Source organism: Galeopterus variegatus, unplaced genomic scaffold (assembly GCF_000696425.1).
Source record: "Galeopterus variegatus unplaced genomic scaffold, G_variegatus-3.0.2 Scaffold193, whole genome shotgun sequence".
NCBI classification, from domain to species: domain Eukaryota; kingdom Metazoa; phylum Chordata; class Mammalia; order Dermoptera; family Cynocephalidae; genus Galeopterus; species Galeopterus variegatus.
In genome coordinates this window covers 105,755-123,488 of record NW_007726304.1, presented here as the reverse complement: position 1 = coordinate 123,488, position 17,734 = coordinate 105,755, and the positions used below count along the sequence as shown (strand labels likewise).

At 37.1% G+C, this 17,734-nt stretch overlaps 2 protein-coding genes across 2 annotated transcripts in view; both read right to left on the bottom strand.

Moving 5' to 3' along the window:
- Nucleotides 1–16,303, bottom strand: part of KIAA0408 (KIAA0408 ortholog) — a 36,068-nt gene extending 19,765 nt beyond the window's left edge. The window contains exon 1 of the mRNA XM_008564949.1: nt 16,250–16,303. The gene's annotated coding sequence lies outside the window, so the exon portion shown is untranslated. The remainder of the gene's footprint in view (nt 1–16,249) is intronic.
- A 135-nt stretch (nt 16,304–16,438) lies between these two features.
- Nucleotides 16,439–17,734, bottom strand: part of SOGA3 (SOGA family member 3) — a 39,544-nt gene continuing 38,248 nt past the window's right edge. Inside the window, exon 6 of the mRNA XM_008564955.1 lies at nt 16,439–16,561. Coding sequence (XP_008563177.1) covers nt 16,451–16,561 — 111 coding nt within the window. The 3' untranslated portion in view covers nt 16,439–16,450. The remainder of the gene's footprint in view (nt 16,562–17,734) is intronic.

The window sequence follows — 17,734 nt, the reverse complement described above, 5'->3', positions numbered from 1 at the left end:
GGATCCGAACCCTCGGCGGGAGCGCCACCGCGCTTCCCAAGCGGCGCACTAGCGCAGTGCGCCACCGGGCCGGCCCTATAAGAATTCTGACTCTTCTGTTTACTAGGCCATTACCCAAATGCTGTAACTTAACACTGGCAGCTTATGTTAAATACGGACAAAATTCCCAATAGTCGATAGCTTCGTGGGTACTGGCATGTTAGAATTAAGCCTACATAACCAGGCAGCAAGCACTGATTTATAAATATAAATATAAGATGAACATAGAACACTAATTTCATTTTTGTCAGACTGTTCTAAATATACATATCTGAGTGGTAAAGAGTTTTGAATATATGTGTTTTTAAGCTGTAATCTATCAATGAATTATAATAGACCAATAAGGATAAGAAATGCTAGCTAGATATGCAGGGCTCCACCTTCAAAAACTCCAATAATATTGAGATCTACATTCTTCTTCTTCATTTGCTAAAGATGCCTTGATAATGTTTACCTATTTCTTTGGCACTAAATATTATGATTAATACAGTCAAGAAAAATAAGTAATTTCAGATTAAGTTATAAAGATGCCATCATGTTTCATTTTATCCACTTAGCCATGCTATATTTCTAATCTCATTGTCCATCCCTCTATGACTCTTCCTTTCTTTTGCTACCCTCCACACCTACAGGACAGTAACCACAGGTACTTGTCATAGCAAAATGTCAATGAAGACCTAACCAAATGAAGATAGTAAAGAATACACAGGATTTTTGTTTTCTTTTGTTTAATCTAACTTTCATCGGTCTGTGTTACCTAGTAATCTTTTAGGTTCATCTAACAACTAATCACAGGAAATGCCGACAGTGCTTATTTTGAAACTGGCAGACTGCTTTAAAACTATATGTAATTAACTGTGAGCTAAAACTGTCTTGCTGACTTAAAGGAATTTACCATTGGAACTTCTTTGGAAGAGTGGAGTGGTTTGAGATATTAAGAGATAGCTGCAGATTTAACCAAAGAAGTTATAAAAAGGGAGAAGACTAATTTCAAGCTACCTGGTGCTATGAAAATTCGATGTTTTATCTCAACTGTCTTTAAAGACTGGGAATGTTTAGAAATCATCATCAAAAAGTTTTTCCTATAAACATGTAGCAAATAGCTCCAATTTTTCATTCTATTCCTAACTCTTCTTGAACCACTTCCACATCAGAGTTAAAAAGGTGCCAAACCTTTCTCTTTTTTACCTATCAGAAGAACATCCAAGAATATTCTAAATCAATCTTGTTTCTGTTGACAGGACTATATCTGAACCCAGGGAAAGTTACTGAAGCAGACTGAATCCTACACTTATTTGCAAAGAGCCAAACTCATCATTTAGCATGGAGAAGGGCCAATCAACAGAGCTTTTTCCCCTTTCCAGGGCCAGAGAAATTCCTAGTCCCAGGAAATGTAATGGTTATGGATCAAAGACAAGCCTTTGCAAGAAAATGTCTATAGAGAAATTTATGTGCCAATTTTTGTGGGAGGATTTAGTTAGCCTTCCTAGCATCTCTGTCTTGTTATAAATATAAATATCAAATGTAATATGCCTGAATATATTGCTTCCTCCTCTTAAAGTGGTGGGCCACAGAATTGTTTCTAGGATTAAGTGAGCAAGAGAGTGAGTGCTTAACACAAGAGCCTAAGCACTGTTTTGGATCATAGTGAATGCTTGATAAATGCCTGTTTTGGTTTCTTCCTTCTGTCCTTCTCTCCCTCTCTCTTCTTTCTTGTCTTCCTTCCCTTTCATTCCCTCCCTCCCTCCTCCTTTCTCTGAAATAAACTAATCAGTTTGAAATTTATTTAGTTAGAAAATTGGCAGAAGCAGCTCTAATTTTGTGAGTTCTCATATTCTCCATGAGTTTCCTTTGCCTTCTATATTTTCAAGTATTTTAAGGACACATATCAAAAATATTTAGAAAAAAAATTTTATTGTTAGTAAAAATTGGAATAAATCTTATACAAAACTGCTTTTGTTATAATTCTAACTTAAATATTTTTAAAAAGTTAAAAAGTCAAAGTAAAGGGGCAACTTTGTAAGGACAGAACGTTCTATAATGAGATGTTATGGGGTAAAGTGATTTAGCAGATTCAAAAACTCAATTTCAGTGTTCTCTACTGAGGCAAATATAAAAGTTCTCTTTGTTCCCAGTTGTCACTCTTGTTCTCCCACAGATATTGGCATCTATGTGGGAGAGAAGGAAGGATTTCTATGTACATCCCTTGCCCCCCATTTTTCTGTGGCTTTCCATTTCATTTCATTCCTTCCAGAATTTCAGAAAGAATAAAAATTTGTTAGAGCAAATATAAAAGGACAGAGTGAGATAAATTATTTAGTCATGCTCATGTTCGTCCCCCAACAACTCTAAGCTAAACATTACATAATCCTTTTTAATCTACTTCCCCTCCCCAAGGCTGGAAGCCGGAATCGTAGAGTTGTGAGTGGGTTGCGTAAGCATGGTCACGGGAGGCAAACAGTTCTGCTAACCTTCCGGTCCTACCAGTAAGCAAAATTTAAGGGTAACACAGGGGTCTCACAATACATTACTTTCATCCCCCAAATTAGCCTCAGTTTGGTCATGGTGACACTTCTTTATCTGAGAAGAGCTTATTCATACTACACGTTGGTCATTACCATTTCACCCTCCATCTTGCCTGTTGAAAACTGGATTTTAGCCAAACAAACTAAACAGTGTTAGAAGAGGTTACTCCATGCTCTTCTGTCTTTTGAGATTTTTGTTTAGAGTACTTATTTCTTGCTCTCCTATTTCTTTTTTCTAAACATATTATTTTTCTTAAAATTGAAAATTTTTCTTTTATAAGAGGTTACATATTGAAGTAGGAATGCCCACACAGGAGGTACTGCCAATCTCACAATTCCTAGAAGAATCATTTGGCCTGAAGATGCTCTGCTTCTGGTTAACTTTAAGGGACTAGGAAATTCCCATGTCTATACCTACCAGAGTAATGCACCATTTGTGTCCTAAATTCCTCAGCCTTTTCTCAAGGCTAATATAAATCAATTGCATCATTTCAACTAATTAATAGATCTCATTCCTCCCCCATTGTTCACTTGCAAATGCATCTTTCCAAAGACCAAAATGATCAGATTTTGTTGCAGGGTAAAAGAAAATTTTTTTTACTGCTGTTTATTGATATTTCAGCACGTTCCTCATGTTCCAGCAAGAATCAAAGAGACACTAGAACATGCAATTCTGAAGAAATCAACTTTGCCTTCTTATTTAATTGCCCTCACCTTCCTTGTTTTCTCTCCAGTTATTTACTCAAACTAGAAAACATCCAAGCTACAGGCACACTAATCTTCTCTTATAAAATATAAGCTTTGAACAAAACTTTTGGCTTGGGCAAACAAATGTCTAAAATTAACCACCTTGAACAGAAGACGGAGTTGTAAGGTTCCCTCCTGACTGTAAATTATCCTATTTTGAATGGCACGGAAGTCAATTCAAATTACAGAAACACTTATCCTGCAGTGAGTACACCATCACCTTGGATGAAACTACATTTATTTATTCCTCTTTGCAAATTTCAAATACCAGCAATCTCAAGGGTTGTGAACTTTAATTTGCAGAAGTTAAAAAGTCTTCATCCTAATAAAAATTGAATTCTAATAAGTTTATTTAGTAAAATTCCATGGTGAGCAAAGTGCTTTTTGAACTACTGAGAAGCAGTGTTTGAAAAACAGTCTCACAGAACGGATGGCACTGTCAGTCCAGAGTTGGGAAATCCACCCTCAGCAGCTGAAAGGCCTCTTCCCAGAGTCAGTACAATCCGTTATGCACCCCGCCCACTGTTTTTAAGCCCCACACAGACACCAGCACAAGCAGATGTTGAAATCACCCTCCACTTAAACAGCATCCATAGTTTAAAACATCTCAGCAGCAGCCCCTCTATGTCTTGCCATAATTACTCACTTACTAAACTGGCCAGAAAGAAACATACCTTTTTGAACTGGGGCGAAATCCTATGGATGTTTGACCACTGGCCAATCTAGCAATGGAAGGAAGTACAGTGCATTGCTAGTTGTCTTAAAGAAAAGTCTCAGCTCGGTGAATCTTGATTCTTTACAAGAAAAAGGAATGCAGAATAAGTCCAACCATTCCACAGAGCAGTACTGACACGTCTCTTTGAAACCTTCACCACTTTCCCAAATCAAGAGGCTGCTCAGCTCAGTGTCACAGCAGCAGCTGAGACCACTGTGACGTCAGTGACTTGGAGGCAGCCGTTAAGCCACCTCTTCCAACCAGAGCTCTGTAACTTTAGAGCAGCTCCCACTCTGGGTAAACAACTCCAGGTCCAGAACATTTTTAGCTTTTATAATGGAGCCCAGTATTTTCAAACTTGCCAAAAGAGCTGGTTGTTAATATCACACGATGACAATGGCCAACTTTAGATTTCTTTGAATAGGAAAAGTGAACTCATTTTTCATAGGCAGGAATTATCCCTCTCCTTGCATACCTCTCTCTTTTCCCTTCTCAGCTAATGTCAGGTTGCACTTTTCAGTGCCTTTAGAAGTTTGTGTCTGGATGTGGCAGAGCAGCATGTGTAGCAGATATATATATATATACACATATAATCTCAAAAGGTCTGTGAAAACTTATTGAACTTCTGTTCTTAAATAAAATAGAAATGGGACATATATAAAGACCAACCTCATTGCTCTGTGATTTTTATCGTAGTACGTAGCCTATACCTACAATGATAGTGATGTCTTTAAGTTAGAGGATATCAGAGCCCAAGGGAAAGGACAATACTTCTTCTAAAGGGAGAGAAAAAACAAACAAACAAACAAAAAAACCCAAGATATCTAGGAGCTTGTCTCAGTTAAGGTGTACTGTAGCCCAAACAGGAAAACAAAGCAGCCCAAGTATATGGAAAAGCTCCTTACCCCACCATCAAATCGGCCTATCCTGTCTAGGACACCTTGCCTCCCCAGCAACATTTCTGGGGTTTTGTGGCCTTGTATACACATACATCTGATGATGATTGATTTAAATTAGTCATAGAAATTCTCTAGAGCATTTTTGTGTCTAATTCAGCAAATAAGCTAGATTAAAGTTTAAATAATAAGATCTTATTCTCAAGTCTGAAGATCTTCCCCGGTGTGGCCTTTAAAGCATTACATATTCACTTTCACGTTACTTTTCCCTGCTTCCAGATAAATATTTCATAGGGAGCTGAAAAGTTTAATATTAGTAACCTGCTCACAGTAGGGCAATTAAATGAAATCTTACCATGTGTTTGGAAAGCCTGACATCATAATCTTAACAGTAGTAACAACAACAATAATAGTTATAGTACTAGTGATTATTCATTGAGGGGCAACTCTCTGCAAGGATCTGTGCTAAGTGCTTCAAATAGATCTTTATCTCAGTTCACCCTCACCGCAACTGTGCCTGCAGATATTAGTAACCTGATCTTACTGTATAACCATGGCTTGAAGAGGTAAAGTATCTTGCCAAAGTTCACAGACACGTGGCAATGTGGAGGAGTAGGATTTTGAACTGGTTTCCCTAATTGGAGACCCTGGAATTTTGTCACAGAGTCTAGGTTTCAGTTCTACTGCTACCATATATCTGTGTAATCTTGGGGACTCTGTTTCTTCCTTAAAGGGATGATTATATTTACTTCGTGAGATTGTAAAAATATGAGGGAATACATACAGTGCCAGGCACACAATAAATGTTAGCTCATGTCTGCCTCCCTCCTCATAAAGATAGGAGATCCTAGGAGGCAGATGAAAGAGGGATTTGCCCCAAAGCTTCAACTCATAATTATCTAATAACATCACTTCCTCTATTCTCTCTTCTACTCCAAACTTCTTAATTTCTGTGTCCTTTTAAAATAAGAGTACAACTGTTTTCCAAATGCTATCAGAAATTCAGATAGTATATGGAGAAATTATGTTGGGTTTTTCTTCATACTGTCACTAAACAGCACTCATTTCAAAACTCTTTTTCATGGATGTCCCAGTAATTATTTATCGGAGGTGCTTCATCTGCTTCTTGTCATGGTAAAGCTGATCTTAAATTGTACATAGAATCAAAAACTAGCCAAAGACGTTGATGAAATTCACTCCAAGTTTACCAGTTATTCTAGTATTTATCACACCTTTCTGGTGAACTTTTAAAAATAAAAAATAAAAAATAAAGGGGGCCGGCCCGGTGGCGCAGTGCTACAGTGCGCCACTTGGGAGCACTGTGGCGCTCCCGCCGAGGGTTCGGATCCCACATACAGACCAGCCGCTCACTGGCTGAGCGAGGTGCGGGCACGACACCTAGGGTTGCGATCCCGTTGCCGGTCCCGGTCCGGTACGGGCTCGACACTGAGGGTTGCGATCCGTTGCCGGTCACGAAAAAAGACAAAAAGGAAAAAAATTAAAAATTAAAAATTAAAATAAAAATATATTTTCTATAATTTCCATGCCATATTTTGTACTCAGAAGACACACAGTAACTTAACTAGATGATAGGCTATGAAGGCAACAAATATTCAGGACAGTTTTTGAACTTTCCCCTGAAAACTTTTATTTTAAGAACATTTTAAGAACAAATCCTACAGTTATGTACATGAAATTAATGGATTTAAAAGACTTATGTTGGTGTACTCAGCCTGACAGTGGATATTCAGACATCTTGGACTGCCTGACATTTACAAGCAGGTGTCAGAATGGCTGAAAACCTTATGGAAAAAATGCAATTTATGTGTAATCCTGGTTACTTGTAAACCACTGGAATATTTAAACCCTTAAATATGAAATTCACCTACATTATTTCTCTGTGTTTTGGAAAGAACTACAACATTCATTCCTGATAACATACTAATCCTATTTCAATGTGTAACAGATATGTAAAGAAATGTTTTTAGACATTAAGAAATAATACTTAATGGAAACTAAATGTAGAAACACTGGCTGCTGTCAAGAAACAAAAAAGAAAATTCTGAAAAGCATTCGAAAAGATCTATACTAATAATATTAAGCCACAAATTAAAAATTTTGGAAAGAGTGAAATAGGGCTCTTGAGTGCATAAATGTCACTAGCAGGTGTTTCTAGACTTATAGAATTTTAGAGCCAAAAAGAACCTCTGAAGTCATCTAGCTAACCGTCTCATTCTACAGCTGATGTGAAGTCATCTGCTCAAGGTCACTAAGCCACTTACTAGACATGCCAGTACAGAATACAGGACTTCTCATTCCTGATGAATTTCCTTGAGGTTTAAAATTCCAAGTTCAAGGGAAGGGAATCAAGTCCAGGGATAAGAGTGTTGGCCATGAGAGGTAAGTGAGAGGTTGATTTCTGGCTTTATCAAATTTTAAATTTGGTTTCTCATCTTCCAAGTATGACTTAAGAGTCATATAGCAGAGTATTTATTTTGATTACTATTTATCTAAACATACTTGTGTCCTTAGCTAATATAAATTCTGGGTCAAAGTACAAAGACAAACGGATTTTAACTTAGTTGAAAAAATCTGGGGATAAGCACAGCAACATGGTCTCAAGGATGACGGTACATATTTAATCTATAGTTTTGTCTGAAGGATGAAACTGAAGCATCACAAAGCTGATATGTATTTAATATGTTTATGCTATGACAACCCTGGTTGGTATGAGACTGGGTGGCTTCTGTTTTTCTACTCGTATAGTTTTTCAGTCACTCTTCCTTTACCCTTTAAACATATTTAACAGTAAAAGGGGTATTTTTTTTTTCTATTTTCATTGGAAAGAAGACAGGAAAAGTTGGAAAAGAAAATGATTTTGAAAAACTGAACTTATTCCTATGCATGTTAAAGGTCAGAGGCTATTATAGATGACATATTTTAAGTAATCCTTCCTTTTGGAATAATGTCTGCCCTTTGCAATTTTCAAAGTACTTTAAGATACATGATCTCAGTTGTTTAGCAGAAATCTTGAATCTTAAATTATCTTAAATTCCTAAGGAAAGGTCTTGAGCACTTCACTTATATTCCATTTAACAACTATCTGTGAGCATCAACTCTATGCCTGGTTAGACCACAAGGATTTGAAGACAAATCCTGTGCTCAAGAACACTAGGATTGTCTACAAGGATTCAAGAAGAATAAAGCGAATTCCTCAACTATGAAGATTCCCTGAAATGTGACCCGCAGCATGACTGCTCACACCCTAAGTAGCCCATTATCTTGAAATAAATTTACAAACAAATTTGGAGATCCTTTCCTAATAGTACCCACACACAGCATTCCACCAAGAGAATCACAGTTCAGTGTTACTCTCAGCCCCAGCTGCACATGAAATCACTCAGAGAAATATGTATATATATGTATACTGGAACTTTTCCCCATACTTTTTGAATCAGACCATCCAGTGGTGAGTCCAGGCTTCTGAATTTTATAAAGTCCCACAGCGGATTCTGTCAAATTTGGTCCTGTATTATTTGAGTCCTAGAATGTAGAGTTTCCAACTGTGTTAATCAAATATAATTTTGATACTTCTAAGGCTCTTTTTAGGGTTATAAAATTATGTGGGTTCCATACAGGTATTTATTATCCATGAAAGTTACATATTTAAATTATTGTGTTCCAGCTAATGTACTATTTCCCAGTGCTGGATGTTTTTCCCTAGGATCATGGGATGCTGGCTCTTTCTTCTATTCTGAGAGCTGGTGACATGTCAACAGATTTTTTAGCCAAGTAGATCCGTCATGGGGCTTATGTACAAGAATTTCCAGATGACAGAAATATTCAAAAGAAACAGTTTTGAACTATCTGTTCTTTTAAAGCATTGGTCCAAATTCTGAACAAAACAATAACATATTTGAGAAATGTGGGCTCTTTAAAACTAGAGACAGACCTTGCTTAGATTTTTCAAATTTGTGTTTAGCATCTTATTATATTATTTACAGATTCTTGACTTGGGAGATGTTGATTATGATGAGAATAAAATTGAAATAATAAAGAGACTGTTCTAGAGCTACCTCTTACTCAGGGGCCAGAAAAGAGCCCTGGAAAGGCTGGTCCACCACAAGAGGGACACCCTGAGTCATTTTTCTCTGCTAGGAAGTTCCAGCAGTAAAGCATGGCTAAGAGAGGCCATTTAGTGAGTATGATTTGAAGGACACAGAAATTAATCCATACTCCCTCAGATAGTTACTAGCCCACTTATATCTTCTACCGGAAACATTAGATTTATCGCTACTGGGTGATAGCATTATATTTCCAGTAACTGTCTATTAAAATGCCCGTGATAGAGGAATCAATTACTTGCTAGTCACACATTGGCACAGAAAACAACAGCCAGCACATAAAAATGATGGGAAGAAACAAGTAAGCTTTGAATAGAGGTTGGGAAAGTTACCTGTTTCATTCATGGGGCATGGAGTGGGGAAGTAGAGGGAAGATCTGAAAGGGAAATTGCATGAGCAGGTGCTAGATTTTAAGCACTCAGTCTCAGGTGAAAAGAAATGTCAAATCATAATGTGAGATGGCTTATGGTAAAGGATCTAGAGGTGAGGGTACATACAGGTAGAGAAGCCCAATGGCAACTTCAGTGTTGCCTCCAGGCTCACTCTAATCAGAAGACTTTAGCGGAGCCAGCCAGACTCATTCTCTACGGCCGAGGTCCCTCAGCAAGTCCACAGGAGCCTTTGAACACAATACATTGATGGGTGGTTTCCCCATGAACATTTAAAAATCTATAAAGGAAAAGGGGATAGGAACAGAGAGTTGTGAAATGGTGGTTTCTTATAGGGAGAAAGATATTCAAGTGCAGGAAAGAAGCAGTAGGTATTTAATACATACCAAAAAGCATCTGTGCCTGGCCTTTACACTATATTCTGTTGTTGTCAATGCTATTGATATCTTTCGCACAATAAGCTTCCTATAATCTCACTCTGTTATCCAACTATTTTGAATCCACTTTACTTCTTTGAATCTACTTACTTTCTGCAAATGTCAGTAACTTCAAACAAATAGCTACTTCTGAATCAATTACATTTCCTCTAAAGTGAGGAGTATGACCAGAGCCTTGAGTTTCTCCTGGAGAGTTTTCTCACCCCAAGATTTACAAAGTCCAAGGCTGAGGGATCCACACTTTCCTTCACCTACCTCCTCCTGGCTGTTTCATTGTGGCATTTCCCACTAGATGAAATCTAAGCATGTTAGAGTAACGCTAAGACCCTCCATGCAGTGGCCCCAGAGCATCAGCAGATACACATTCCCTTTCCGATCAAGGTGCTCAGATTCCTAGGAGTCACCTAGGAATAATTTTGGTAACTTGTCATGTTGAAACCCTCCCCCTGAAGTTCTAAATAACTGATCTTGGCCAATACATAGGATATTCTATTTAAAAAGTCTAACTATTTTATCTGTACTAAAGGAATGACATAAAAAGTGAAAAAATTGTACATGTTCATGAAAAAGAGGAGGGAATTATAAACTGCACACTAAACTGAGTTTTACAACTTTAAGAAATAAGATTGTAGAAGGTTTTCTTGTTTGTTTGTTTGTTTGTTTTTAAGCTCTTAAATTATCTTCCCTTACCCATTCGAAACAAGTGGGTAATCTGATGAGCTTGTTTTTGCCCCTCACACTGTCTTAATGTTCAATTGCAAAGAGAGGTTAAGGCAGGTACTTTTGACATGAACTTAAAGAGCTGACTTTAAAGGTACATTATTTGGACAACATCAGAAAGGAGCGATGTTGTTTCCCAGCCTTTGATAACCACTTATGCATCTTGTTTGTTAACACAGATTATAAAAGCAGCTCAACTCAAAATATTCAGAAGAGACTACAGAAAATAAACATGTAAAGCACACTTTTCCAGAATCAATTATTTTTTTTCCAGGGCTCCATCTCTGGAGTATGCAGGATATTAAAGCTCTTCAAATAGGCAAGAAATCACACCATTCCTGAATACTTCAAGGTGGTTTGGCACTTCTTTGATAAATGAGTGCGTGTTCTAATCTTTTCTGAAAGATTCTAATTTTTAAATTAGGGTAATGCTCCACTGTATTCTTTATTTAATATTTATTTTGATACATGATAAAAACCATGATAAATTATTTACTTAACATATCTAAAATTATACTGATAATTTAAGAGAAAAATAATCAAAGCATAGGCAAAATGTTATGATTTGAGTTTGAAATACCCAGAAATTTGGGTTAGCAACATTAAAAAAAATTCTAAAGTATATATCAATAAAATTATATAAACATTTTTGAAAAGGCTGAATTATTGCTAAAAAACACTGATTATATATTCTTACATCATATAAATTTTAGGAATTCATAAAAGCTAGGAATTTTATTTTCAGATGTTGGGTTTTAGTGGTGCCCTATTTTGAAAAATAGCTACAGGAAAACATATACAATCATGAACTAAAAAAACCTTTTATAATTGTAACGATAAAATTGAATTATCAGGAAATGTCAATAGATTTAAGTTTATTAAACATAAACATCTGAGATATAAGATGGGGCTCTTTAGGACAAACACATCCTGGCTTAACAGTGGGCAGTGCAGAGTGGAGATTTCTGAGGTTTCTCCTTATTTCTAAAGAGGCAAGTGTTATATGTGCTGCTCTTATTCTTGATCAAATGGATTGCAAAAGTACTTAAAAAGTTTTTCCTGGAATTGTCTAAAAATCACCCAAAACTTCACTAAGACAGCCACAAATTAGAACTGACAGTGAGTAAATACACCTTTAAGCAGAGAAGGCAAGGATGAAAATGTATTTATTAAGCTACATGGAAAGGACCTTTAGAGATGCTATGATTTTGCACACACTTTCAGAATGGCTAACATGAAACACAGACACCACTACTTTCCCCTCTCCCAACTGTTTAGAATCATTTAAGATGTTTACCACATTAATTACTATAATTACAAAGGTTTTCCTGATATGTCCAGGCCATAAAGCATGCTTAGTTTGTATTAGTTTCCCTCAAATTCCATAAGTAGGCTGCTGTGAATATCAGAATCTACCTTGAAATGTCAGTTTCATCAAACAATGTACACAATCACTTAACCTATCCAAAACCAGATCAAAATTATAAGCATAGAATCAAAACTATCTTTCATTAGACCTACTTGGTTTATAACTAGGATTTAAGCAGTTGTATCTTCATGCATGCTGTTTTTGAACTGTACCAAATCCCAGCAGTTTAATAAACAGTCAACTTTTCTTATTTTCTGATACTGTCCTCCACCATTTTCTCTTCAACCTCTACATTCAATCAGGGCATCTGACCCAAGCAAAGCGTGACTCTACCAGATGAAATGGGGTTGTAGTTCAATGAGAATGTAGCTACAAACACTGCACGAATACTTGGAGTTATGCCTGAGCTACCAAATTGACATTCCAAACTTCACTGGCAGCTGATTAAATAACCATTACCCACTCTACCACACGAATTGAAGTGAAAATTGTGGAATGCAGGCCAATACACATTCCAGGCTGAGCACTCGATTTTTCTTTATTTTATGAGTTTGAGTCAGTTATGCTTAAAAATAGCCAACTGAATTCCTGTTTTTCTTAAATCTAGGCAAATTAACAAAGACTCTCCTTCCTATGGCCAAGAATGTACACGCAAGAGAATTTTCTACAATAAAGTTTGCTTTTTTGACTTTATTTTTAGTGTGATGTTTAAATAGCACAGCTTCAAAGGTGCAAAGAGAAGATCCCTTGTCCCAAAAAGTAGGGGACTTTGCTGTTTTGGTGAACAAAGAAGTCTGCATATTCCTCTTTCAGAACTGGCAAAATAAAACAAAAATAATGCAAACTGCAGGATTAAAGTGGAGGAAGGAGATGCTGGGACTCTCTTTCTGAGGTCTTGGGCACCATCTTTGTTAATTCCTCTTCCTAAGTCTAGTTCTGTGATATAAGAGAGAGATGCACCCTAGATACTGGGTGCCCAAAGAAAAGGTTACTTTATGACTGCAGGTAGTTTGCTGAGAACACCTCCCCCCATCATAGCCCCTGAGATAGAAGTAGGTCTGGACGCCCTGACCCTGAATACATTTCTCATTATTCAGTACACTGTGAAAGAGGTGTGTGTGTATACACAGGCAGAATGGGGAGCTGGCTGTGCAGTGGGTGGGGCTAGGAAGAGCCTCTCTGGAATTCAACTGTATAGTAAATTGCCTCACTAACTTTAGAGGAGCTGTTAATGATCCCAAATCCCTCAGAATCTGTGAGCAACAGTCAAGTCAGTCCTGTTTCAGCTTATTTTCCTCTCCCCAATATTTTATGGGAGTTCTATATATGGAGGGCCTTGATGGGGATCAAGATTCTCATGAAATTCTTCTATAAAATCAATGCCTTAGGAGTTTATAGATAAGATTAATACCTGCTATGGTTTGGGTATGATTTGTCCCTACCAAAGCTCATGTTGAAATTTGATCCCTAATGTGACAGTGTTGGGAAGTGTTTGGGTCATGGGAGTATATCCCTCATGAATAAATTAATGTCCTCCCTGGGGTGAGTGAGTTCTCCCTCTGTTAGTTCCCCAGAGAGCTGGTTGTTAAAAAGAGCCCGGCACCTCCCCTCCTTCTCTCTTGCTTTCTCACTTGGCATGTGATTTCTATGCACACACAGGCTCCCCTTCTGCTTTAGAACCTGAGTTGAAATAGCCTGAGGCCCTCCCAAATGCAACTGCCCCAGAACAGTGAGCCAAACAAATCTTTTTTCTTTATAAATTACCCAGTCTCAAGTATTCTGTTATAGCAACACAAAACAGACTAAGATAATACCCAGGATGACCATGGTCTCTAAAAAGAGACCGAAAGATAAGTTTGGTATTTTGGGTAACCCAGACACTTTTCCTTATTCAGGTTATAAGTTATCACTGAGGTATTTGCACCAACCCTGCATATATTTATGGTGTCATTCCATCTAAGAATGCCTAGGGACTTTTTTATAATAGCATGTTAGAACATCGGGGGATCATCTGGAGGCTTCAGTTCCGTTTGCCCATATTGTGTGTGTGCAACCCTGCACAGAAACAAACACACACACAATTCATCTTTGTTCTCCTTCCTGTGACGTGTTATTTCCATTTGTCTTCTCCGATTTTGAGAAACAGTATTAATGTAAAGAGTTTTCTAACACCACCACCAGTGTTATCCCATAGAGTCTATTGTAACCTTCGCAATATATATGGGGCTATATAGAATTATTGTAACTTTTATTGGAGCTATATAGAATTATAGATAATTTAAATATCTAAAGCAGTGGTTCTGGAGAATCTTTAAAAATACAAATGCCTAGGTCAAACATTCAGTTCCAACTAGTATGGGGTAGACATACTGAAGACATCCCAGGAATTCTGATGTGCAGTTAGGGTTGAGAACTACCGATGTAGATATTTAGTTTTTGATTCCTCTTATGATAAAGAAGCTAAAATTCCAAAGCCACTTTCTTACAGCCACACAAGATAGTGAGTATGCATGATGCTTCTGTAGTGAACACTGCATACCATGTTTCTCCACAGAGACAGTATCAGCAATTTGGGCAGGACCAGGATTTGTGATGTGGATTTCAGGGAGCTTGAAGTTCTGACCCCTTCCCTCTAAATGCCAGAGAGCTTCCCAGTCATTGTGACAACCTGCAACACTTCTACACACTTTCAGATGCTTGGTCAATAGCTGAGGACTTCTGCTTGGCTGGATGTATCTGGCTCCAAAGGTAATAAACATTTTGGATAAATTTCCGCCTTCAAACATTTACTTTCAGTTTGAGATAGTGGCCTAGAGACTTATCAAGAATCTAACAGACAGACTTTGGTTTTGGTTTTTAAAGTGGTTGCTATTCCTGAGATGAAATTTTTTAAAAAGTAAACACTTGAATGATAATAATAATAATAAATTAATTAATTAATTAATTAATTAAACATAGCATTTGTCTCATTTCATTCCTTTTTGTCATGCAGTTCTAACTAGCCCTTTGAATCTCTAAGGTGAAAGCCAGAAGTACACATTGACTAGTGGATTAGTTAACCACTCCTCACTACAGAGTTGTCCTTCCCCCCCAAAAAACAAACAAAAACCCAAAACCAAAACAGACGCTATGGAGAGTAAGAGCAGTGATTTTTAAATTGAATTTTTTGATTACCATGGAGTTTTGTTTTGTTTGTTAACTAAAATTCAAAGGGAAGTGTATGTGTGTGGAGGGGGGGGGTGGGTGAAGCTATAAATAAATCGTAATCCTTTGCAAGTTAAATTACTGGAATTTAAAAAGCCATTACCAGTACCAACTTTTGTGGCAAAGCAAAGCTTTTCCACATATTATTATTATTCACTGAGGCTGAGGACACTTCACTTTACCATAGATTTTCACATCCACCAACCACCTTGTGAATATTTACAAGTGTGTGACTTCAACCAGTGCTGGGATTTCTGAGTCTTGGGTGGCACTGCTCTCCACTGGCTAAACTATCAATGACATGGACAGAATAGGGCTTTTGCATACATGAAGTCTATCCAGGCCACTTTAGGTATAAGGAGAAAGCAGGATACTCTGGTTCACCAAAGTAAGTGTATGACTTGAGAGCAACTCCTACTGGAACTATGCTTCTGGCCTTGGACTGTGATTTAATGAAATTCTAGATAATGTACTTTTTTCCTTACTTGAAATATTTCACATACCATATTTCTAGCATATTTCCTGCTCTGGAGGCAGTTCTATGTAGCAATCTATTATAGAGGAGAGGACTGTGGGCAACAAGCACAATTAGCAATATATGGTTCCAAGCATAATAAGTAAAAGCAGAAATGGCTGGTTTGGTGGGAAGCTGGTCTCCTACGGTTGGACGGGGATAATTATTTTCTCGATGAACCAGCCTAATCTACTCTCATACTTCCAAACACATCTCTGTAGACATAACACATCAGCATTGCAACACATTACTTAATTTCATCTATTCACTATATTTTTCATTTTTATTGGATGTCAAAATTACCATGTCTGATTCATCCTAGCAAAGGTACTTTATAAATCTATGTAATTTTTGGAAATGTGATGAATTGGTGAATGTCCAGCTTTTGAATTATCCTGATAGTTAACTACTGAGAAATAATTATGAGAGAATTAGCCAGTTTTTACAATCAATATGCCAATTATTTATCAAGAAGAGTACAAATCAAGATGTTAAAAAAGGAAGCAAAAATTTAAATGATTTATGCCAAAAAAAAAAAAAAAGAAGAAAAGGCCACATTTACTTCCTTACCTGAAATAGTTTAGTGCTTGGGCTTCTTATTAAATTTGGTAGTGGTAAGATGAGTTGTGCCTTTTTAAAGAAATAAGCAGTCTTCAGTGTTTTTATAGCATTGGTTACTACAGAAATTATACTTCTTTTACTTCTTGTCTTGAAGGGTGAACAAAATAAACAAACTGAAAATACTACAATGAATGGCAAATGATGAAAGATTTACAGTACAAAAAACAGTGTAAAAAGGAAGACAAGTTTAAATATTGTTGTGTAAGAAAGTGATGAAAATAATACAAGAATGAGAATAAGTAAAATGATAGGCTGGAACATCTGGGAAGGTAAATGTAAAGACAAAGAGAAAAATTAATTAATTAATAATTTTTAAAATTTAAATTCATGTCAACTAATCTAAGTATTCATTCAACTTAAGATAAAGAAGAACCCTCCGTTAAGCTATATTTACAAATCTGAAAGCCTATTAAGCACAGCGCTTTCTCTCACTTTGATTTCTATTTTTTACCCTGTGGGTATAACTAGAAAACCTCACGCTCACGGTATTAAAAAATCTGCAACTAGGAAACAAAAAACCAATTATCTGACATAATAAATAGAAAAAAAAGTAAGCTTCAACATTTCAAAATCTAACAAGTTTTATCATGAAACTTTTTTATAGCAAAGCAGAGCAACATGCAAGATAAATACGCGATAGAGTTGCAATTTTTCTAGTTGTGACCAACAGGCAGTTAATCTAATATCATGCTTCTGTATATAAACTGATTTTTAAACATAAATGTCTCGCGTGTCTAGAAGCCATGCATGCTGTTGTACTTTCGTGGGCTCTCCAATGGATACAGGACACCAGGCTTGTCCCAGGGGACAGCACTGCCTGTTTTGTTTCATAAATTATCTTTTATGTGGTTAACTCTGACAAAATGCATTGGTCTTTAAGTGGCCACCATACCTGGCCAAAGCAGCTCAGTCCAATTCATCCGGTGTGCCTCTACAAATCAGGACGGAGGAAAAAACGCTGGTTTTCCCTGTTCTGGAATCATTATCACTGTTTCTCTGAATTTGTGTTGCCTTAAAGCTACAGTGTGACACTCCTTCCCCATTCATGAGATTCTGCACTATAGAACTGACAGTGATTTTTCTCAAGAAATAATGATCATGTTACTGCGACTTAGGGCAAAGAAGAAGTTCCAGTTGTTCCTTTTGGTGGGGCTCTAGACTCAAGACCATGTTCTATCAGCAGTTGTCCATCGATCTTATGTAGCAATTTTTTTGAATCTTTTTTTTTGCGGCTGACCCTTAGGGGCATACTAACCTAACCCTTGACCTTGGTTGAAAACATGCCTCTCTAACTAACTGGGTTAAAGGGCCAGCCCTAAAACCTTAAACTCAACTTGGACCGTGGCTCTAAAACTGCAAATCACCATTTGATGATTCCTATGCAGGACCTTCTCGCAGCTCGATCTGTTAGAGTAATATTTCCAAATGTTGACC